Source organism: Siphateles boraxobius, unplaced genomic scaffold (assembly GCF_051911475.1).
Source record: "Siphateles boraxobius isolate OS27281-9 unplaced genomic scaffold, OSU_SipBor_1 35, whole genome shotgun sequence".
Classification (NCBI taxonomy): Eukaryota; Metazoa; Chordata; class Actinopteri; order Cypriniformes; family Leuciscidae; genus Siphateles; species Siphateles boraxobius.
The window spans coordinates 14,306,159-14,331,196 of NW_027508975.1; the positions used below are offsets into that span (position 1 = coordinate 14,306,159).

The 25,038-nt window shown below is 38.8% G+C and overlaps 2 protein-coding genes across 6 annotated transcripts in view; one reads left to right on the plus strand and one right to left on the minus strand.

The window, feature by feature from the left end:
• The first annotated feature begins 9,492 nt into the window (after nucleotides 1-9,492).
• On the plus strand, nucleotides 9,493-20,838 carry LOC143702530 (XK-related protein 8-like). Of its 2 annotated transcripts, XM_077196474.1 has the most exons (4): nucleotides 10,130-10,409; nucleotides 10,452-10,534; nucleotides 15,506-15,699; nucleotides 19,479-20,838. In XM_077196474.1, exons 1-4 carry the CDS (start codon nucleotides 10,182-10,184, stop codon nucleotides 20,201-20,203), a joined length of 1,230 nt encoding a protein of 409 aa, XP_077052589.1. In that variant the 5' UTR covers nucleotides 10,130-10,181; the 3' UTR covers nucleotides 20,204-20,838. The 2 variants fall into 2 exon arrangements, with proteins under 2 accessions (XP_077052588.1, XP_077052589.1); XM_077196473.1 differs by having other exon boundaries at nucleotides 9,493-10,534.
• A 1,077-nt stretch (nucleotides 20,839-21,915) lies between these two features.
• Nucleotides 21,916-25,038, minus strand: part of eya3 (EYA transcriptional coactivator and phosphatase 3) — a 30,607-nt gene continuing 27,484 nt past the window's right edge. For all 4 annotated transcript variants that reach the window (XM_077196478.1, XM_077196479.1, XM_077196477.1 and 1 more), the window contains one exon: nucleotides 21,916-24,501. In XM_077196478.1, the coding sequence (XP_077052593.1) occupies nucleotides 24,421-24,501 (81 nt within the window). In that variant the 3' untranslated portion in view covers nucleotides 21,916-24,420. The remainder of the gene's footprint in view (nucleotides 24,502-25,038) is intronic.

Here is a 25,038-nt window from a genome sequence, read left to right on the forward strand (position 1 = left end):
TAGATTTATTTTTCACATTTTAGGTCCAAAAAAATTAAATTAACATTTTGCAATTATCGCAATGTCAGGTTTGGGTGAAGGGATGAAGCGAGGATTCAATAATGCAGTTGATAGGCTTTTAATGATAATAAAATAAAACAAAATGCAAACCAAAACTACCCCGATGACTTGACTTGAGGAACATAGATGGTATATATACAATGCTGATCTGGCACAGGTCTGAAAACGCAAGGAGAGTAAATAGGGAGCAAACAAGGCAGGTAACGAGGGAGGACAGATGGGGCAAATAAACCAATAGTCAAGTAACAAGATGGGCACGGTCAAGAAAATAACAAATCACAACCCATGTGCTCACACAAACCGAGACATGAACACGCAGCTAATGAGAACTCATAAGCCACTTGTTCACACAGAACATGACAATATGAAAGCAAACAGCCAGTGTAAAACAAGCTGCGTGCTACACAGCACAAGACAAAACACGACATGAAAGCACATAGCCGATGTAAACACGAACTGCGTGCTGCACAAAACACAACAACACACACAGACAGAAGAGCGTACGGCCCGAGCGAGCACGCTCACACGACAAGAGAGAGTGCATGAGAACTCGAAACTCGAAGCGAAAGCTCATCCTGTGAGCTCACAACAGAATACAAACACGCAGAGGATGAATGTCTGAATCCCGACACAGAACCAAAGCCAAACTAGACCAAAGTGCCGGGATCAAAACACCACGCCCCGCACATGAAACAAGTCACACAGACAAGAGCGCATGGCTTGAGAACGCTTGAACTGTGCGCTCAGACAAAGACAAGACAAAACTGGAGTGTCAGGGTTCTGTCACAAAACCAAGATTTATGATTTCCATTACACAAGAGTAGATGTTAAAAACTAATGCTGATTTGTACTCGGCTTTCGCCAAGATAAGCACCAACTAAGACGTAGCTTTACAGTAACCTATGCTTCTCCATCCATTTACGCTTCTTTCCATATGGTGATGTGAATCTCCTTCTGTCTGGTGTTAATAGCTGCAGTGTATTTGGCGCGTCAGCACACACAACAGCTGCAACCAAAGTGTGGTCTACCCAGCGGATCAGCATGACAACCGCTTGGATTGAGCCGAGTAGGGGACATCTCTAGGGTCTTCAAGTGGGCACCTTCCGTCCTCAGTGTTTCGTCGACTAGCCCACAACACCTCAAGAGGGCTCGACAGTGACTCTGGCGTCCCAGAGTCACCCCCCTCCGTCCCCCACTCAACTCAGCCCAGCTTACTGACCCTTACATCCCTCCAGCTGCTGAGGTTGCTCCTTCCTCGTTGTTCACATGTGACCTAACCACAATCTCTCCGCAACCCGACCATACGGGCCAACCGTTTGACTACGGCTGTCGAGCCCCACTGCCGTCATTAAAGCGGGTTCAGTGGCAACAATTCCGTATAGCATACTGCCTACCGCAAAACACAATATCTGTCCAAACATCAATCCCCATTCACGCAAAATACACAGGAACGTAATAACTGTAATAACTATGCAGACTATACAAATAAACCAACAGACTCTTCGAATCTTCGAAACCGTAGCTGTACACAGCCAGCCAGAATCTTTCCGTCTCAACCACAGCCAGTTGCTGCTCCTTTCTGCTGCTTCAGATAAGTTCTTTACTGTGCGACGCAACTCTTGGCCACTGAATCCGACGTCTCTGAGGAACTGGGTTGTAGAGTGTGAAGAGCCACCTTACATCCTGTCAAAATGTGCCTTAATGTGGCAGGTGATGAACACAAAGGACATGACGGATCCTCTCCTACCCAGAGGTAGGAATATAAAAAATAAACTAGACAGAAGTGACAGAACCCTGACAAGTAATTAAAAATGAGTGTGCAATTTAGGTAAGAAATATAAAAGCCCAACATGGAGTAGATAAATACAGTTGAAAGATTTGAAGAACAAAACTACCCCATCAAAGTCAGCAAAACCTTTCTCTGGCTGACTCCGAGTGAGGGTTTATTACGTATTCATTTTTTTTTGTTAAAGTTAGCTTCACGGAGCGATGCCAAGCAAGCAGTAAACAATGTCATGTGCTCTTTAGCGGTATTGTAAACAATTCATTCATGAACAACACACTGTAAACCACTCAGAACACCCAACCAAAGCCCCCCAAAACACCCAGAACAGCCTAGAAACACACTGTAAACCACTCAGAACACCCTATAGGAACATAATGTAAACCACTCAAAACACCATAATAAAGCACTGTAAATCACCCAGAACGACCTATAGCAATGCAATGTAAACCACTCAAAACTCCCTCACTCTAAAAAAATGCTGGGTTGTTTTAACCCAAATTTGGGTCAAATATGGACAAATCCAAACGTATGGTTAAAAAATGAATTAAAATAATTAACCCAACGGCTGGGTTTGTCCATATTTGACCCAAATTAGGGTTGAAACAACCCAGCATTTTTTAGAGTGGAAAACACTGTAAATCACCCAGAACACCCTAGCATTGCACTGTAAACCACTCAAAATATCTTAATAAAGCATTGTAAACCACAGAACACCCTATAGCAATGCACTGTAATCCACTCAAAACACCCTAAACAAAGCACTGTAAACCACTCAAAACATCCTAATAAAGCACTGTAATCCATAGAACACCCTATAGCAATGCACTGTAAACCACTTAAAACACAATAGCAATGCACTGTAAACCACTCAAAACATCCTAATAAAGCACTGTAATCCACTCAAAACATCCTAATAAAGCACTGTAAACCATAGAACTCCCTATAGCAATGCACTGTAGGCTAAACCACTTAAAACACAATAGCAATGCACTGTAAACCACTCAGAACACTAGCAACTGCATTTTAGCTAAAATGCTAAATGCCTAAATTAAAGATTAAACTCTCATAACTACATATTTTAACACACTTAAAGGGGTCCTATTATGCAATTTTTTAAAGTCTTGGTTTTGTTTTGGGGATGTACTAGGCTTTCATGCTTGAGTGTAAAAAAAAAGCAAAATTTTTTCACATATTTTACATTGGCTGCATCGAAAACCTGAAAAATGCTGCCATCGATGCACGTCCATTTACAAAATTATCTTCACTTCCTGTCTCACACCTTCATCTGATCGATTTTTGAAGGCAGCACACCTTATTCATAGCAGCGCCATCCTTGAAAGCCAAGGTGTGAGTGATAGACATACTTCAGTGGGTTGTACTGCTGTTTAATGTGTTTTTGGATTGCTACTGATGAAATACTGCAAAACTATCTTTCCAAGAAATGAAAGCTCTAGAGTAAAGTTCTGCCAGGGAGACTCAAATGTTACATCACTCATTACTTTCTAGTCTATCCACTCACTATCTAATACTTGGGGTAAAAAAGATTGTTACTTACACACGTTTGAGTTTGCTGATGATGCAAACATTCACCTCCATCCTCCCCACCACCACCAGGATGGTCCTTGTCCATACCTCCCCGGGGGTCGGCTGCGCGCTTGCCTTCATCTTCAAGCAGGATATGCAGAGTAGGCTACCCTCCGAATGTGAACTATGGACCGGGCCAAAAGACCATTGGTTCTACGCCAAAGAACCATCCAATATTTTTGTTTTCATTTTCTGGTCTATTTAATTAATAAATGTCGTATGACGGATGACGATGAATGGGGTTTCGCTTAGAACCCCCATATCTTTTTATCTATAAAGAAAATATATTTGGTTTTCTCCACAGAGATTTTAAATCTCCATTTATAAGACCATTCCCAACATTGCATGCAGCTGACTGCATTATATTAACAATATAATCCACATTTCTTCCTCTAGTCTAATCCAAAGAGCTCCATCATTAAGCGAACCAATGGGCCCCCCAGTCGAGTTTAATTTTTTTGATGACTTAAACAAGTGACATAAATTAATGAATGAATATGAATGAATGAATGAATGAATGAATGAATGAATGAATAATTCAAGACAAGAAAATTCTGATTTCATGATCAATATACCTGCCAACAAATGCTGCTGTGTCTGCCAGCGTTTAAATCATGCGCATAATCTGGACACCTTGCGAGTGCATAGACTATTCCATTCCTATCTACGGCAAGCCCCGAGGGGAAAATAGATTGCATACACACATACAACGAGCGGCAGTACATCATTACCAGTATTATAGTAACAGACTTTGTTGGATTCTGTCATGTACAATCCAACAAAGTCTGTTACAATAATAATAATAAAAAGGATTCTGAGGACAGTTACACTGTATTGAGACAGTTGAGAAATAATAATATTTACAGTTTTCAACAATAATTGTCATTGTTGAACCCTTGCTCTTATTATGTTTCGATTTCTCAGTTTTGTCATTATTTTAGCAAATAATTTATTTTATATGTTTTGAGACAGTTTGTTTTAAGAAGTTTCAAAGAGTTAGTAAAAGAGTAAAGTTTTAAAAAAAGTTAAGTAGGCATCTATTTTTTTATTAAGTATTTATTTTGTATTAATACATAATCTCACTGTATTCATTTATAATGTATCATTATTGCGTGACATTTGTGTCAATAATCGTCAAGCACAGGTGACTTCGCGTAGTGGGAGGGGGCCCCCAAATCAAATTCTGCTTAGGGCCCCCAAAAGGCTCGGACCGGCTCTGATTAATGAGCTCCATCATTAAAGACACTTTTACAACAATATATTGTTGCAAAAGTGTCATTAATCATAAAAAATAAATAACAATGGACTTATGCCGCTACACCCTGTGGGGGCCCATTCTCAATCAAACCTTTTTCTGATATAGCCTATACTCTGTCTAATCTTTACTTGTATATTTCACTTTTATACCACATATTCCAATCTGATCTAATTTTATCAGCAAACCTTCCTTCCATAATACTGTAAGTGTTCAGTTCCAACCAGTCTAGGGGAAGCAACAATATAGTTAACACTACTGCCACCTAGTGGACTGACACACAACATGACGCTTTCAAAAATATAAAATAAAAACAAACTACCTTTTAGGACATAACACCCCCACCCTTAAATTACAAACCAGAGGTTTGTATACCATACAATACAATACAATACAATACAATACAATACAACACAACACAACACAACACAGTACTCCAATACTTCACCATCATGAACAGACAGGGTGTCTGCAATAACATTCTCAGCATCTTTCTCATCAGAGGCTATGCACATTCATATTTCGATATTATTAAATGTATTTTGCATTGTTTTTTCCTTTCTATCTATGACCCAGCAGTAGAAAACCACTGATGTAAATGGAAGAACAAGACACTGAAATGTGACACTGATGTTTCTGTTTCACAGTTGTGAGTGTGGTCGCCTCCACTACTTCTATAGCCGTTATTATATCTTGTGAAAATATACCTTGTCCTTATCTTATTTTTCACTATGGACTGATCTGAACAGCACTGTTGATGATTATGGTCTACACTTTCAATATATTTTTCAATACATTAAATTATTCATTTTTGTCAGACCAAATGTCTGACTATAGAAGTTCTTGTATTCAACTGGGAATATCCCCTACAGTAAGTTCATGTTTTTGGTTTTTATGTCTGTGGTTTCATTAGAATTTCAATTAAAGGATAGCTCATTTAAACATGTGTTCTCTTGTTATGAGTGTGGAATGCAAGCTAATACGTCATGGGTTATGATACTATCTCAGTTCTTTTTTTTTACAGGTCTCCATTGAATATTTTGTTAAAAAGACTAACCTAGTCTTTCATGTGCGGTTATTGTGCGTTCTTGTGTGTTTATTTGCATAATTTGTTTCCGTGTAACTATTAGTTTGTACTGCCTGTTTGGTTGCTTGACAGCAGACTTTATTGACTAAGATTCATATGCACCTGCATTTTCCAGGTACTGTAAGCTTGAAGCTTTAAATAATTCAAATCATGGCCGACTTCAGGTATGCCTTTGCCTATACCTCTGTTAGACAACTGAGCATTTAGACAATATGTGCCTTTTACAAACTTTGTTGCATTATTTTCCTGTTATCACTGTAAAGCTGCTTTGAAACAATCTACATTGTAAAAAGCGCTCTATAAATAAAGGTCACTTGACTTTTATTACTAATGGTATTTGCTGAGGCAAGCATTACTACTGTTGTTCAACTTAAGGTTATACATTTGAACAAAACATTAACCTTAAGTTTTAAACTTTGTTGCATAACTTGTTTGTTCATGAATGAGACAAATGTTGCAGCTTATTGAGGAGATTATGATTTCACCGGATGGATGATCGAGAAATAACACAGATTTATACTGAATGTTCACTGCATGTTTAGACTTTAAGACCATATATCAAGTCATAGACACCTGGGAGTGGAGTGGACTGCACTGCAAACAACTGAAAACATAGAAACACACTCTAAACCACTAAATACACTCAGCAATGCACTGTAAAAAAACAAACAAGAAAATGACCTTGCTAGATTACTTACAATATGTAGTCCGTTAATGATTCCAAATAACATGAAAACCAATTGTAGTAGTAACATAATCCATCTCCGTTTCAAAAAAGCATCACAAGCCTAAGTAGATCGTAGAGCCTTTGCCACCAATGGTCTCTCAACTTAGCTCACAATGCTTTTGGGAAACACAGCCCTGGGCAGTGGATCTGTAGTTCCTAGCATGTTTTCCAGGAGAGGGAAAGATGTTGATAGTTTACATTAATGTTTAATGTTCAGTTATGGGGAGAATTTTGGAGTTTCTGTCATTGAACATTGTGGTTACCATTGTGCTAAAGAATAGCGCTGTCAAGTGCGATTTTTCTTTGATGCAACACAATGTTTCAAGATTCAAGTTTCAAGTTTACTTTACTTATAAAGCACATTTTAAAACAACCTTGTTTGACCAAAGTGCTGTACAAGATATAACTAGATCCATCCCAAAAATTAAAATCAGCTTTCACAAGACATTGAACGCACAAGAATACAAATAGGTTTTTAAAAGACTTCTAAACTCAGACACTGTGGACGCTGTTTTCATATGTAGTGTCAGTTTGTTCCATAACCCAGGGCCAGCTACCGCAAAGGCTCTGTCTCCCCTGCATTTCAATCTGGAACTGGGTACTTATAACAGATAATTGGTCTGTGATCTGAGCAATCTAACAGGTTTGTGTTCCGTAACCAACTCAGAAAGGTATTGAGAAGCAAGATTACATAATGCTATACACAAGTCAAACAACAAGACTTTAAATTCAATACGATACTGAACAGCCAGTGTAGTGAACGTAGTGTAGGGGTGATGTGATTCTGTTTATGAATGCCTGTAAGCAAACGGGGAGCTGCATTTTGGACCAGTTGAAGCCGATGGATAGATGAAACTGGTAGCCCTTGGTATAGCGAATTACAGTAATCAAGCCGTGTATAATAACCCCAAATCACAATTTCTCATTGAAGCAAAATTCGCCGATCAGCAAGGAGCTGGTGCGGGTGTGTCAAATCTTGAGGTTTATTAGAAATTGTATGTTGAGTCAATGTAACTCAATTAAGTTAAAACAGCATTCCCTTGTTTTATGCACTGATCTAATGTCTTATATAGATCAGTGGTTTTATACATAAAACTGATTGAAGTATGTTACAACAACATTAGAACATATAATTTATAGGTAGAATCAGTGCTTTAAGTGGGACGGTACGCGCCGGTACTCAGTACCGCCACTTCCAAATATAGCTCTTGAGCGTACCGCCATCTCTCCGTGCGCCGGTACGCTCATTTGCACATCTGTTTTAATCAATTGGCTGCGCTGCCGCTTTTCAGAGCGCCCTTCACAATGCATGCTTCCTAATTCGTCCCACCGAGAGCAGAGACTACATTACCAGCCCGTCCTCATCCCAATGCGTCATATACGACGCTTTTGCCAAAGCGTACATATCCTACGCACATGGCACCCTTTAGCGTAAATATGAGACGCAGATATATATGGGGCAGAAGGCGCCTCCTAGTGGTCTAACCCTAACCCTACCCCAGACCTAAACCTACCCATACTCTGTGCGTGTTATATTTACGCTAAAGGGTGCCATGTTCGTAGGATATGTACGCTTTGGCAAAAGCGTCGTATATGACGCATTGGGATGAGAACGCGTTGACATTACCCATACACCCTTGAGTTTTACAAGTGAAAAGAGCATGCGTCGCTTTTGCCGCTGTCAGTAGCTACGTTTACAACTTTACATTGACACAATCGGAATGAAATCAATACGATTGATGAATCTGAACAAGGTGTTTACATGAATGATAAAATAATCAGGTTGATGTGCGCGTTTATATGTCACAAGTTTCAAATCGGATCTGATTTTTTGACATGCACAAACTGCACAAATATACAGTTATACTCATTACGTTTATTTAACGTCCTTGCACATGTGCAGTCCTTTCAGTTTCGGTTTCCAATCAAGTGTTTACATGTTCTCTCGATCGAATTACATAAGGGATAAACCACCCCTTTCAATCCGATCGATATGTCATTCGGATCGAGCTCAATCGGATCGATTAAGGTGTTTACATGAGGGTTTTTTAGTCCTATCGAGCCGTCAATCCGATTATAAGTGTCCATTTGTCAACCATGGTGTCAACTCAACGTGGTCCGGAGAGGGTGTGTGAAACGGATAAAGAAATGAATGAACCATAGCAAGACTCATGTTTATGTTCTACTGTTCTATGGTTATTATGTTATTATGTTTTATAATTTATTTTATGTACATTTTGTTAAAAATGTTTTCAATACCCTTTTGCACATTTTATTTATGTTCAGTAGCTCTTTCTAGCTCAAGAAAATCCACAATTCAATTATTTTGTATAAGGTCGTCTGTTGACTGCTGTATATAAAACCCCTTCAAGAGACAACAAGCTGTTGTTACCTCAGGGGAGGAGGGGAGTCAGCAAAAAACAAAAACAAAAAAAACTTAATAATAGAGTACCGGCACCTCTTTTGGGCCACTTTAGCACTGGGTAGAATCAGGTAGAAATACCTCCTTGACGCAACATCTGCACATGTTCACTTTTTAGAGTGCAATGTTGAGGAAACACTTCCAGTGATTAAATGGAATCTGATTGTGTAATCCAGATTCCATGGAATCAGTTCCAAGCACTGACGGTAACCCACCCAGAACACTTATTATTGCATATTAACCCCTATAATGACCACCCAAAGAAACCGTGTATTGTGAATATAAAATATAATAAATATTCCAATATAGTGGTATTTTTTAGAAGAAAAAAAAGAACAAAAAAAAAGTATTATAGCTTCATTAGTACAGCCATTTGGGCAATTAAAGGTTTTCTTTTCCTCTTTACTTTAAAGGGGTGGTATAATACCATTTTCACAAGATGTAAAATAAATCTCTGATGTCCCCAGAGTATGTATGTGAAGTTTTAGCTCAAAACACCGTTTTTGTGTCTGTCCCTTTAAATGCAAATGAGCTGCTGGCACAGAGCCAGAGGGCGGAGCTACAACAACTTGTGTCCTTAGCAGCTTCGATTACCAGACAGACATGCACTGAAAATGTAAAAAACGTTTAGCCTTTTATGTTCAAACCGGAGTCAGAAAGATGGAGATACTCAAGAAGAAGTGACAACAATTAGACAACATTTCTGTATGGTTAGTTGATGGATTTATGTAGCTTATGTGTTATCTTCCAGTAATTGATTAGCATATTCTGTCTTGATTATCTATAAATCGTGTTCCAGGGGCGGGGTTTATGTAAATTTTAGGGTTTGTGATGTCATTAACCCGGGAGGAATGTCTTGTAGTCCCTACCAGCCATTTGTTGTAGTCCTTAAAAAGCTATTTCTTAAAGAAAATATCTCCCTTTGCTTTGAACTTTGAGCATTGTAACTTTGCAGATGTTGTTTATGCTCATACAGCAACATTACACTAACTAAAGCTAGAAAAGTGAAATCATAATCAACCACCCCTTTAATTAGGAGGATTATAGCAACTATTTGCCATTTCCCGCCAATTGTGTGTGAGTCTGGTCACATTCTTAAGTGACTTCACTCACTATCTCACACATGACTAATCATTCAAAACCATGCCATGGGAGGAGTTTATGTCTATGTGTAAATTTTACTTTCTCTTTCAGATGTTTTTAGCAGTATTTATATCCTTACTTTGTCATGCTGTAAAGGTTTCTCACACTGGATCAATCATGGAGGAAAGCTTGCCTTTCAAGTACTCTTTATTGGAATATCTGTTTACATTGGTGGGATTGTTACTTTCCCCGCTGGATATAGTGCTGGACATTCAGACTGTTGTGTTATTTTATCAGGATGAGGCCTATGTGTATATGGGGGTGATGATTTTTCTGCTGCTGGGCTCTTCAGTATTGGTACAGGTGTTCAGCTGGCTTTGGTACTCAGAATTCCTGGAGACTAAGGTGGAGAATACTAAGCTTGAGACTAAGGTGGAGAAGACTAAGCTTGAGACTAAGGTGGAGACATTTGCTAACAGGCATTTACTGATCAAACCCCTCCACTTCCTTCAGCTTGGAGTCTACCTCAGGTCTGTGATAGATTTGCTTCTTAATTTTCCTTGAATAGTCTTGTGGGAAAAAAGTAGCCTACACTTTAGCATCCATTTAAAAAGAGTACTTTTTATGGAAATAATATACTTTAAAAGAATATAAGTATAAACTGAATGTAATATTTTTAGATGCTTCACTGCATGTTAATTGCAAATACATGAGAATGCATTACAGTTTAATTTTGCAATTAAATTTTTTTTGACCCACTTAAATATGACTTAAATACATCTTTGTATGTAATGTCATAATTATTATTATTTTTAAATATGGTTTGTGTACTGCTGAATGTACTGACAAGCATTTATGGTAAACTACAGTATACTTTAATGTCATTTCTATTGACTTAAATGTCACGTATTTTAATATATCTGTAATTACACATTTGTAATGATATAGTTTCAATTTAGAAATATTTAAAATATATTAACTTTAAATTAAATACTAAATAACACACTACAATTACAATTATAATCAAGTACTTCACGTTCTTTAGTATGTTAGTCAACATCAAAAAAGTGTGCTTATTTAAAGCACAAAACAACATTATTAAAACATAATTATTTAATATGTACTTTAAAGAAAAACTTTTAATATGACATTATTACAATGTGCACTTTAATTACAAGACATTATTACAAAAAGTGTACTTAAGTGTGTTAAACAGTCATGAAAGTGAATTAGATATTATTAAAGCTCCAGTCGGCAAGTCTGCAGATTGAGTGGACTTAGGCAAAATTTTGAATGTTTACAACTCTCATGCCCCTCCCCCACTATCAACGAATACCCTCCCACCGAGTTCATGGCTTCGTGCTCGTCAGTGCACCAGATTTTCTGTGAACGCGCCCGTCTTATCAGCATCCATCAACACCATGAAGTATTTTGTTATTGTTGTTTTGTCATTTTGGAGTAGATTGTTACGAAATGGATTACCCACCAATTAAACGTAAATAAACACCATCGTCTGTCTGAAACGCTATTATTGCTGTATGTGACAGACATGGTCATTGTACATTTTTCTACTGCTCATAACGTTATATCAGAGCTAGTAAGATAGCACATACAATAACAGTAGCTTTACTACTGTTCTTACTCTTGTAAGAAAGACAGAGTAGCATTGATTCTTCCTAAAAGCCGAACTTTCATCTGGACATGTTTATCCACCTAACGTTTCATTCACACGGATTTCAGTTCAAACAAACCTGCCCAACAAGTGCTAACGTTAGCTATCCATATCAACACATTAGCGCAAACATACATTACAAACATAACACTAAGAAATAAAGGTACTGGAGCCAGTTGCACCAACAGGGCTTTACTAAGCCTGGTCCTAACTGCTAAGTAGGTCTTAGTTAAGACCAGTCTTTAGAGTTGACCTAACGTCGGTTGCACCAACAAAACTTAAGCCTAGGCTTAATTACGCCTGGTTTTAGCAATGTGCGTTCCTGTGAATGGCCACGGAACTATAGTGGTTGCCTAGCAGCGTGCGTTGCTGGGGTTACGTTGTAAACTATCTTCCGGTGTTTCATCACCGCAGACTCGGCCTCAGTGGGGAGGTGAGCAGATCGCGGAAGGCGACGGCTCAGTGCCAGTGATTCTCTGCGGATGGCCCGATATGCGGTGGATTTGTGGACATTAATCATGTTTCCAACAGTGTTTTGAAACGCACCATTTGCATAAAAACGTAGCGCTATTAACAGCTGTAATGCCGGTGTCAATGCTGCGTTGTGGTTCGACACAAACTGTAAGTGGGGTGACAGCTCTTCAACAAGTTCACATATCTCTCTCCGACAGAATCGAAACCTCTCAATCAGCTCCTCATCATTGTAAATGTCCAATGGATTGCTTCTGTCCCTAATAACTCACCGCCGTCTAAAAGCCTGCTCATTGTAAAGTCTGTGTATAAGGCGCGCCATGTCTTTACTGCTGAGTTATCAAGTGGTTACTATAGAAACTTGCCTAGATTTTGACTTTACGCCTGCTACTGACTAGGCGTAAGATTTACGCCCAGTCTTAACGTGAAGAGGACTTAAGCCTGGATGGTGCAACTGTCGTAACTATTAGGTCGGACTTAGAATGCTGAGTTAAGACCTACTTACCTTAAGACCAGGCGTAAGCCCTGTTGGTGCAACTGGCTCCTGGTTGATAAAGCACAATTACCTGTGGAATTACTATAACACTAAGAAATAAAGTAACTGGTTGATCAAGCACAGTTACCTGTGGAGAAGAAATGTTGCAAGCTCTGCATCCAGCTTGAACCCAATTAAATCAGTAAATCTCTCCACCTTTCAAATGCCGATCCGATGTTGATCCTGGTTTATTTACGCACTTTCTTTCTTTACTTCTTTATTTTCAGCAGGTGTTCTCTTTTCCTGTTTTGTTTTTGACCTCCTAGCTCTTGAGGTTAACCGAAGAATTGGAATCTTTTCCGCCATCACTCTTCATTACTGCGCGAACTTCAGGCGTGTGCATGCGATTGTAACGTGCGCGAGGGGTGGCGTGTGCACGACCTGTGATTGACAGTCAGATCTCACACCCCCCTGCGCTGATTGGACCCGATGATCCGGGACGGGTGGATTTTTCCAAAACAAATAACACACTCCAGGTGGAGTTAGAAGCTCGGTCTTTTTTCTAAAACCACTTTATTTATGTTGTTCTGTCGGATTATAGTGTCGATTTCACTGAATATGATCAAAAAATTGTTGCCGACGGGAGCTTTAAGTAGCCTTTTATTCAATTTATTTTACAGGTCCTTCTAAAAAAATTAGCATATTGTGATAAAGTTAATTATTTTCCATAATGTAATGAAAAAAATTAAACTTTCATATATTTTAGATTCATTGCACACCAACTGAAATATTTTGGGTCTTTTGTTGTTTCAATACTGATGATTTTGGCATACAGCTCATGAAAACCCAAAATTCCAATCACAAAAAATTAGCATATTTCATCCGACCAATAAAATAAGTGTTTTTAATACAAAAAAAGTCAACCTTCAAATAATTATGTTCAGTTATGCACTCAATACTTGGTCAGGAATCCTTTTGCAGAAATGACTGCTTCAATGCGGCGTGGCATGGAGCCAATCAGCCTGTGGCACTGCTGAGGTGTTATGGAGGCCCAGGATGCTTCGATAGCGGCCTTAAGCTCATCCAGAGTGTTGGGTCTTGCGTCTCTCAACTTTCTCTTCACAATATTCCACAGATTCTCTATGGGGTTCAGGTCAGGAGAGTTGGCAGGCCAATTGAGCACAGTAATACCATGGTCAGTAAACCATTTACCAGTGGTTTTGGCACTGTGAGCAGGTGCCAGGTCGTGCTGAAAAATGAAATCTTCATCTCCATAAAGCTTTTCAGCAGATGGAAGCATGAAGTGCTCCAAGATCTCCTGATAGCTAGCTGCATTGACCCTGCCCTTGATAAAACACAGTGGACCAACACCAGCAGCTGACATGGCACTCCAGACCATCACTGACTGTGGGTACTTGACACTGGACTTCAGGCATTTCCTTCTCCCCAGTCTTCCTCCAGACTCTGGCACCTTGATTTCCGGATGACATGCAAAATTTGCTTTCATCTGAAAAAAGTACTTTGGACCACTGAGCAACAGTCCAGTGCTGCTTTTCTTTAGCCCAGGTCAGGCGCTTCTGCCGCTGTTTCTGGTTCAAAAGTGGCTTGACCTGGGGAATGCGGCACCTGTAGCGCATTTCCTGCACACGCCTGTGCACGGTGGCTCTGGATGTTTCTACTCCAGACTCAGTCCACTGCTTCCGCAGGTCCCCCAAGGTCTGGAATCGGTCCTTCTCCACAATCTTCCTCAGGGTCCGGTCACCTCTTCTCGTTGTGCAAAGTTTTTTGCCACACTTTTTCCTTCCCACAGACTTCCCACTGAGGTGCCTTGATACAGCACTCTGGGAACAGCCTATTTGTTCAGAAATTTCTTTCTGTGTCTTACCCTCTTGCTTGAGGGTGTCAATGATGGCCTTCTGGACAGCAGTCAGGTCAGCAGTCTTACCCATGATTGCGGTTTTGAGTAATGAAACAGGCTGGGAGTTTTTAAAAGCCTCAGGAATCTTTTGCAGGTGTTTAGAGTTAATTAGTTGATTCAGATGATTAGGTTAATAACTCGTTTAGAGACCCTTTTCATGATATGCTAATTTTTTGAGATAGGAATTTTGGGTTTTCATGAGCTGTATGCCAAAATCATCAGTATTAAAACAATAAAAGACCTGAAATATTTCAGTTGGTGTGCAATGAATCTAAAATATATAAAAGTTTAATTTTTATCATTACATTATGGAAAACAATGAACTTTATCACAATATGCTAATTTTTGAGAAGGACCTGTATTATATACAATTCGTTTTTTTATATATATATATTATTTTAAGATTTGAATACTTACAAGTGAACATTCAGTACAACTAAGCACACTTGATCCATAAAATTATGAACACCTAAAGGGATAGTTCACCCAAACTCTCATCATTTACTCACCCTTTGTATGATATACAGCTTTAATTGAGGCTTTTATTCCCATATAAGCACTGATCAACATTTACATAGAGCACATAAAATATGGCAAACAGAGTTTTGTTCTCACAAACACGTTTCAGTTTCCGCAATAATCAGCGAGATGTGTTCTTCTGTCATTAGAAAAAGTGTCATTTGTGTTTCAAAGAACAGCATGAGGTTGAGTAAATGATGACAGAAAGTCATTTTTGGGTAAAGTAACCCTTTAAAAATCATCATTAAATCAAAATTAATCAGAGCTATTTCTTAATCCTTATTGAGATCAATTGATTTGGTCTGGAGTCAAACAGTTGACACATTTAAATAAAACAAGTACTTCATAATGTAGAACAAAAACCAAATTGTGGCTTCTGTTGGCTATTCTAAAGTTTTGATTTATTAAGTGTTGCTTAAGTAAATGCATGTACCTTGTGTTCACAGGTATGCTGGGGTGATAGAGATTTCCACAATGCTTTTTCTTAAAAAAACGAAAAGATTCACAAAGGATGTGGTTGTGTTCCTGAACCAGGACCTTCAGATGCTTCATCTATTTGAGGCATTTTCTGAAAGTGCCCCACAACTCATACTTATGATGTGTAGAATCTTACAGAGAGGAGAGCTGGAGCTTATTACAGGTCTGTCTCAAATCCAGAACACTTCGAAGATTTGTTTCTTTCAGATTATAGTTCTTATGTGTCTCTGAACCATTTAAAGCCACTATGAAATCAAATTTGACTAATCTTATTTTTTATAGAATATTACGTATTGTATAATGTATTATAAACAATTTATCCATGCAAATTATTATTATTTTTAATCCACTCATAGTCTTTAATCAAAATACATTCCCCTCCCTCTTGCAGCAACATCTCATCTCCTCTCTGATGACGTGTTTACTGGCAGAAGAGTGGGACAACCTGCCAATCACATGAGATCACAGCAATAGCAAACCACAATGATTCAACTAACCAATCAATACCCGAAGGACAAAATCAAGTGGGCCGCACAATATATTTTTCTTGTCCGAAAAGCCATTTCACTCTGATATGTCAAAGAGTAAAAAAGATGATAGCAACTTCCATTTAATGCAGACTTTATAGTGATATTTAAACCACAAAACAATAAAAAATAAAACACATATTCTGTCATAATCTACCCAACCTTATGTCACTCTGTGATTTTTCTATTTAGGTGGAACACAAAAGAAGATCTTTAGCAAAGATCCTTACCTTTTTTTCAAATAAAGAAAGTGGATTGTAACTGATTTTACTAAGCACCAAAAAAGCAAAAAGTACCTTAAAGTTGTATGAAATGGAAATTGTGATCTTTTCGTCACTGCTGTAATGTATGTCTGAGTGAAATGGCTTCTCAAACAAGATAAAAAACTGTAGGGTGGGACTTGATTTTGCCCATCGGGAATTGAATGGATTATTGGATCATAGTAATTTGCTGCTTGCTTCAATCGTGTTTGAGTGACAGGTTATTTTTGATTAAAGATTACAAAGATTACCATAATTGATGTCCTCTACTGTATGTCTGCGCTGATATGTGAATAAAAAATGTCTCTGTTACATTCGGTAACCCTCGTTCCCTGAAGGAGGGAACGGAGACGTACGTCTTTACTGACTAATAGGAATCTCGCTAGAGAGGCCAATCTACTTCGAGTGAAACTAAACAAGCCAATGCACATTGGCGTGCAATCATTTGCATCAGCTGGGCAGCCTCGCAGCGCGGGTATATAACGAGCAGGAGGTGCGATTGCACTTCAGTTTTTTGCTGAGGTGCCAAGCCTGATAAGCTGGCCGCCCCGGCGAGCGGCAGCAGATGTGGCGAAGGGACGTACGTCTCCGTTCCCTCCTTCAGGGAACGAGGGTTACCAAATGTAACAGAGACGTTTCCTATTAGTCGGTCACTATTACGTACGCCTTGACCGACTAATAGGAATCCCGACCAAAGCGCCACAGCTGCTGCACCCCATCCAGCGCCCTGTGCAAGCCTCTACCCCTTCTTACCTGGAAGGACGATAGGATGAGGCATACACAGAGTGAATCTGTCACTGTTGTTCCGTGATAACACAAACAGTGAGACATTTGATAACACTGGGGAAACGTGCCCTTTCTGTTAGGAAGATGAATGCTGTGGAAGCCACTTTCTTCAAGGAGTTATGTGGAAATACATATGGACTAACCCGAAGGTTGTACTACTTATGAATAATAGGTGACTTAGCCCAAGGGAAAGACACAGGCTTCCGATGGGAGCAGCCGTGGAGAAATATACACATATGGGATCCCCGTAGGCATAGGAGCCGATTTATGTTTTCCTCCGTGGGTGCTCATGGTTCACACCCTTTAAAAAAAAAAAAAAAGTAGTCAAAAAATATTTGCATTTCAGAACCTTAGGAAATGAACAGCGGCCGACACGAACACACACACACCTATTTACTTGATAATAAAGCCGTAAAGTAGGCTATCTTTCAACTCAGGACAGCGCCACTTCCTACAAATACAGACAGGATTGGAGATGAAAAGTTTAACTGACACGTAACCGCAATCAGCTTCGTGGGAAATTAAGAATCAATGTCACAAGTCCACACAGTAAAAATTTGGTTTTGCTTTTTTAATAAGAAATCTGTCCATTTTAGTCTCACTCTGAATCTGATTACCGAAAGCACATACACGCACGGCACTGTATGGGGGGATGGAGTGGGGTCACTAAAGAGTCACGTCCCTGCCCTGTAGCAGCCTTTTAAAGCGGCTCAGGGTGAGATGTAGTGCTAGCAATTCGAGCCAATTGATGTGCTAATGCAATTGGGGGTCCGTCCACACTCCTGACACAGCATGTCCGTTGTATGTGGCAGCCCAGCCTGTGGCAGAGGCAACTGTGAAGACCGCCGTGGCAGGATGTGTTTGATGGCCTCCGTCTGTGTTTGGGCACCGCTGGCACGCCCGAAGGAGGTAGTGGCTCCGAGCCGTCGTCCGCGGAGATGTCTGACCCACCCTCCGATGCAGCGATCGACATCTGGTCGTCACGGGGAGCACCAAAGGAAACGACTGGCTGCGGAGCGTGACAGGGATGAGGATTTCTATGGGTTGGTTCCCCGAAGGAAGCGCGCTCACCATGATCCTCAGGTCTCCGGCGTTACTGACCGAAGCAACCCTCTGGGGAGGGGTTGGATCGAGGCAGAGGCACGTGAACTCGGCCCCTTTGCAGGAACGAGAGTCTCGAACGCAGAATGGGCACATGACTCATCCACGAACGCTGCCTCAGTATGTTCGAGGCTCAGACACACGAGGCAGCAATCATGACCATCCCCGTGACCCCAGGTAACGACCACATCCAGAAACACACAGATAGAACGTCATCTTGAAAAAGACGCAAACTATCTGTGTAAGCTCTTTTAGGGACTGCTCTCACAGGTGCTGAAGCAAGTAGGGGAACAGTCACTTCGAACACAGACAGGAATGTGCACATGTCTATGCACTGTCTCTCTCTTGCGGGCAGGTCTTACCAGCTGTGAAAACAGCCTTTGAGCGCTCTGAGGCGCACCTTACCAGCTGTTACAACAGCTTTTTTGTTTGCTCAGTATAGACCTTATGCGCCAGACAAACGAGGGCGCAGCCATCTTTATAATATTGTCTTTGAACTTCCGTTTTGCGGTCGCTCTGTATATTTCTATGGCATTGCTGTCCAGGACTAATTAGCTTTTGAAGTGGTTTTACTTAAAGTAAAACTGCCTGAAGAAGGTCGCAAGACCGAAAGCTTGCTAATAAATTGATCTTGCACAGTGTTTGAGTGTGCGGCTGCTGTATTTTTACAATTTACTTAATGTAAAGTTAACAAAAGTTATCATGAGGATTGTAATGTTTAAAGCAGATGTCTTAACAAATGTCAGTAGACAGGGAAGATTTTAAAACGAGCAGTTCATTCAAAAATACGAAGGATCGCTGTGAAAATAGAGACCGGAAGACAAAAGACAATGAGCGCAGTGCTGAAAGGGGCGGGGCTACATAAGGTCTATAGAGAGCGAGAAAAAGACTGCTCGCGCTGCTTTGCTGTCACGCCCGCACCGGGAAGCAGAGGTCCAGAAAAACTTGTTTGAAGTCTCAAATTCAGTAGAGGCATTGAAGTGAGGCTGCACAGCTGATGCAAATGATTGCACGCCAATGTGCATTGGCTTGTTTAGTTTTACTCGAAGTAGATTGGCCTCTCTAGCGACATTCCTATTAGTCGGTCAAGACGTACGTCATAGTGACCGACTGATAGGGAACTTTTAATTCCAGACATAGCAGTGCCAATGTGTCTTCTTAGAGTCTCAGCATCAGCATGACTGATTATATGCAACTCACTCATATATTCAGAAGAACACTTGCTTGTGTGATATTGTTTACTAATATGTAATGGTTTTTCATTTCAGGTTTAAAAATCCTCTCATCAGCTGCTGCAATAGCCTTTACCGTAGCCTTGTATCACCGCAGCATGCGTTCCTTTCTTCAAGAAAAATGCAAGATGAGCTGGATCCCTACTGGCATCTACTTTCTGTGGAACTTCTTGTTGATCATTCCCCGTGTAACCGCTCTGGCACTCTTTTGCAGTGTATTGCCATGCTACATAATAGCCCACTTCCTGTCTTTGTGGATGCTGCTGGTTTTAGGGGTCTGGAGCCAAAAAACAGATCACATGGAAAATCGTGGTTGGGAATGGCTCTTCAGAGCTACTGTTGGTCTAATCTGGTACTTCAGCTGGTTTAACGTATCAACAGGAAGCATGAAATTAAAGACCGTTCTCTATAATTGTGTCATGGGGTTGGACACAATGATGCTGCTGGGCTTCTGGTGCTGGAAGGTGTTTGAGTATACAGGCTGTTGGAGCTCCTTAAATCCATACATAGTGATCCTGACACTACTAGGTTTGCAAGTTGTTGGAATTCTTGTGAAAATGATATACTACAAATGGTTCCATCCTAACTGTGATGAGCAGAAAATAGTTAAACCCAGTGAACAGAAGAAGAGACACAAAATAGAATTTTATGGCATGGATACAGGCCCCATGGAATCCTTATCTGAAGATAGAGCTCCTGTTCAAACTGTCACTGGTGTTATGAAGAGGGGGATGAACATGGCTGCTAATTTCTACTACTAGTTCTATAATTATATAGGTTACACTTTATTTTAAGTCTTATTGTTACAGTGTAATTATATATTTAAGTACTGAGTAATAGTAATTAACTACATGTACTTACTATAGGGTTAGGGTAGGATTAGGTTTTGGTTGAGGGTTAGTTGCATGTAATTAAGCATAATTTACTCTTTTTACCACGGTAAGTACATGTAACATATGTAACAAGGACACTGTAAAATAAAGTGTTACCTATATGGTAACACTTTATATTATGACCCGCAAACAACTGCGCAAGTAAACCGAAATTGCGGTGTACGTTTCTGTTATTATAGTGTACTTCCGTGTAGGTATAAGGGAACAATATGTTAAGTTTGGGGTAATAAAGGGGTAACAAGCAGATATACAACCTGCAAAGAACTTCGTAAGTAAACCGAAATTACAGTGTACGTTTCTGTAATTATAGTCTACCTCCGTGTAGGTATAAGGGAACAATATGTTAAGTTTTGGGTAATAAAGGTTTATTGTTATTTATACACTTTGCCCAGTGTGATTTCAAGATTATTTCTGTTCTGTTTACAGTTTGTACAGTGTTAATGTAATTTCAACATTGTGATTGTTTATTGTTAAACTTGTTTTAATAAATGGTTTTGGTTTAATTGTGCTACTGTTTTTTTACAAGTATTAAATTTAGAAATTTGTTGATAATGCTAATGTTGAAGCTAGGTTTGTCTGTTTCAGCATACTGGTTTAATGTTGTATTCACCCTGTAACTATACAAAACAAAGGGGTAACAAGCGCCACTTTAATTTACAGCCCGCAGGAGTTACACTTACCCTGTAAATACACAGTTGAAACGGGTAACAAACACTACTTACTATGTAACAATACGAAACAACGCTATTTGCACAGTAATTACAGAGAAAGGTACTCTTATTAAAAAACAAAACAAAAAAAAACGTTTTAGTTGCACAGTATATTTGCCCTGACATTTAAGTGTCATTGCAATACAATGTAAGGTAAGTACTTAGTACTACATGGTATGTTCTAAATTAAAAACATAGCAGAAACTATTTTTTTTTGGCTTAACTTATGCCAGGCTTAATGTAATTTAGTAAGAAAAGCCAATAAATTCAATTTTTTATCATACTGTGCTTACATACAGCCATATATATAAACACACACACATATATATTTATTTATATATATATATATATGGGTGTATGTAAGCACAGTATGATAAAAAAAAAATATATATATATACGTTTAATTTACAATCCACAGATGTCAAAATTTCCCTGCAACTACATTGCACAAGAACATATTTTGCCAGAAATGTGATAAACTTTATATATAACAGACATACAATTTTTGCCTGGAATATATTAACAGAATAGGTACCTGTTAGTTTTAAAATAATTACATTATAAATAATTTGCTTGTATATCTGGTTGTACCCCTTTATTACCCAAAACTTAACATATTGTTCCCTTATACCTACACGAAAGTACACTATAATTACAGAAACGTACACCGTAATTTCGGTTTACTTACGCAGTTGTTTGCGGGTCGTAATATAAAGTGTTACCAAAAAATAAAAATTTACAATTAATTGCAAATAACACGCAATTAAGCGTCCAAAAACATTATATTGTTGTTTAAAAGTATATTATTTATGTAAAAAGTGACATTTTGAGTCAGACAATTATGAGTGAGAGATAAACAAGTCAAGCAGGTAGGCCAGCCACAAAGTATTTAATGAACTTCACTTACACAAAACCATAAACAGTGTAGGTACAGATATTTGCTTCTTCAGACAGTTTCAGTTTGAATATGCCAGAGGTTCTCCAACTAAGCTAAAAGTTCAAGCATAATTCCAGGGCTAGATCGAGCACTTGTTCTCTAGCTAATAGAGCTACTACATCCCTTGATTGTCTATGCATTAGTAACAAATCCCTAAATCTCATGATACAGTCACGTATCTTCAATTAGGTGTAGATAATAGACAGTATACAGGGAATAGATCATTGTTTTTGTTTTGTTGTTTTTTTCCTGAAAAATGCAGGAAACAAAGTAGGACATAGAAGAAAAAAAGCACCAGAAGAGCATTTTTTGAGATTCAAGTGAAAGAATAACAGCATCTGATTGGCTGGGTTATGGAGGGAAATTATTTATGCAGAGATGAAGATGGCGAACATCAAAAGTACCAAACTTAAAGAAAATGACGGCATAGACCTTTGAGTCAAAGTTAACACTTCACCAAAACAAACAATACAAACATATGTTTGTCATATTGCATATGTTTGCCATATCTCAGTAATTCCCTTTAAGATAATACATTTACTGAATGGTGATTATATTTAAAAGGCACAATATAAATATGTACAGGAAAAGAAACACACAGACACGCACATCCACGCAAACAAATGAAGAGTACACATTCTTAATTGTCAAAGCTGCTTGAGTAAAAATGCTTTTTCTTCAGGCTCAGTAATGTTCAGTCACAATCTCACAGCAGTCGGGAATATTAGACCCAAGCTGCTTGTAAAACCACCTTCAACCATAATTGAAACAATCATTTATCACTGATCAGAAATGTATTGCACACTATCACAGTTTTCTCCCAAACACGTATGAACGAAAGAAAAAGGTCACAGGCAGGGGCCTCGTAGCTTCAAATCCATGGGTAATTTTGGCTTTATGCAAGAGGTAATATTACAAAATCCTACTCAGCCACACGACTTGCCTCAGGGGACAAGAATGCAGTTAGTTCCTGTGGCTCGTAATTACATTATAGACATTTAACAGATATATTTCTAATGGGACGTTTACTTCCAGGAGCTTAAGTTTCCCTCAAAACAACACCTTTATATGGATTTTAAAGAAATAGCTCAACCAAAAATTCTGATCATTTACTTACCCTCATGTCGATTCAAACCTATATTACTTTCTTCTGTGGAACGCAAAACAGGTGTTAAGCTGCTCTTTTCCATATAATGAAAGTGAGTAAGCCTCAAATTTAGTAAGCCATTCATTGAAAATCCTCCCCTCTGTCATAGCTCTGAAATCTCAATTGAATTTGTGTTCAAATACAGCAGGGCAAGAAATGTCACACCAAGTTGAGCAGTTGATTCAGTCTCATAACTACAGCAAAGGGGAATGCTGTTTGTGTATAACTTAAGGCATTCATAAAATAAAAAAAAGATTTAGGTAGGTTGCTCATCATATGACTTCAGTCATATAACATGGTAGACGTATTTGGCTTTTAGTTCTTTTATGGTGATTTTTGGAGTTTGAAAGCCCCCATTCCCATTTAAATTTCATTGTATGGAAAAGAGCAGCGTAAAAGTTCTCCTTTTGTGCTTCACGAAATGAAGTCAATCAAACAGGTTTGGAACAAAAGTAATGCAAAAGATGACAATCCTCATGTTTGTGTGATTAATTCTTTCAAGAAAAAGGAACAAAATGTACTAAAAGAAATATGGTTTCCCTAAGTCACTCTCTAATTTGTAATATTTCCCAATTTAAAGCAGAAATTAAGTGTATGAAGGATAAAAATGCATGCAGACCCCTGGAACTGAGGAAAATGCATATAGATATATATATATTAAATGTGATCTATGCTAAACCCTGTAGGTACCATCTGAAGACAGATATTAAACGGGCCACGTCTGTGATCCGCTTTAAGAACTGAAATAAATGCATAATTTCTTGGAGGCGTCTAAAAGCATGTAACCCGCCATCTCATAAGAACCCATATCCTGACCTTTGGAATGAGCGCAAATCAAAATGACTCCGACTTACTTTTCAGCCCTTTAAAAAGTTTGAAAAAAAGAAAAAGAAAAGAGAATTAAGTTCACTCCTATGTTTCTGTGTCAGTGCAGACTTTTGGTCATGGGTTTTTCCTTTGGTGAATCCAGTTACATTGAAGATGGTAAAGCTACATCCTTTTTCCAAGAGAAAGATGCAGTGAGAATGGGAGACAGTGTTTTCCTCTTTTCCGCACGTATGGTGGTGTTGTCCCAGTGCAAGGTTCAACCTAGGGGGAGGATAGCTGCCATTGAGGGAGTGGAGGGCTTTTGAGATCGTGTCGTGTCACACACCTTCTTGAGTTCTTGTCTATGAACGCTAATATTCCAGACTCTACTTCAGCTGCTCCACTGATGCGATGGATAAGGATGGGTGGATGGGATTGCTGATGGCTGCAAAAGGAGAGATCCTTGTCTTAGCTCCAACTCAATCTATAAGAAGTCCAGTTCCAGAGCTTGGTGAAGGGAAATCAGGTCTCCATGAGAAGAGATTCGCCAAAATGGCATGTTGTGCTAAACAGTGATAGTGCAAACTTGTTAGATTACAAATATGTAGAATAAATTTGAGAGAATTGCCCAATAAAATGTATTAAATGTAAAATGAATACAATAAAGCAACACTTGTGAAACTTTGTGTCAGGCCTATTGAACATGACAATTCACTAGCATTCAAAAGTTTGGGGTCAGTAAGATTTTTTGGGGGGAAAAATTAATACTTTAATTTAGCACAAATGCATCAAACGGCATTAAAGACATTAATACAGGTCCTTCTCAAAAAATTAGCATATTGTGATAAAGTTCATTATTTTCCATAATGTAATGATAAAAATTAAACTTTCATATATTTTAGATTCATTGCACACCAACTGAAATATTTCAGGTCTTTTGTTTTAATACTGATGATTTTGGCATACAGCTCATGAAAACCCAAAATTCCTATCTCAAAACATTAGCATATCATGAAAAAGGGTCTCTAAATGAGCTATTAACCTAATCATCTGAATCAACTAATTAACTCTAAACACCTGCAAAAGATTCCTAAAGCTTTTA

Coding starts and splice junctions, on each gene's coding strand:
- LOC143702530 (XM_077196473.1), top strand. CDS start 10,065: ATGCCATGGGAGGAGTTTATGTCTATGTGTAAATTTTACTTTCTCTTT. Junction 10,535..15,505: donor CAGCTTGGAGTCTACCTCAG/GTCTGTGATAGA, acceptor TTGTGTTCACAG/GTATGCTGGGGTGATAGAGA. Junction 15,700..19,478: donor AGAGCTGGAGCTTATTACAG/GTCTGTCTCAAA, acceptor TTTTCATTTCAG/GTTTAAAAATCCTCTCATCA.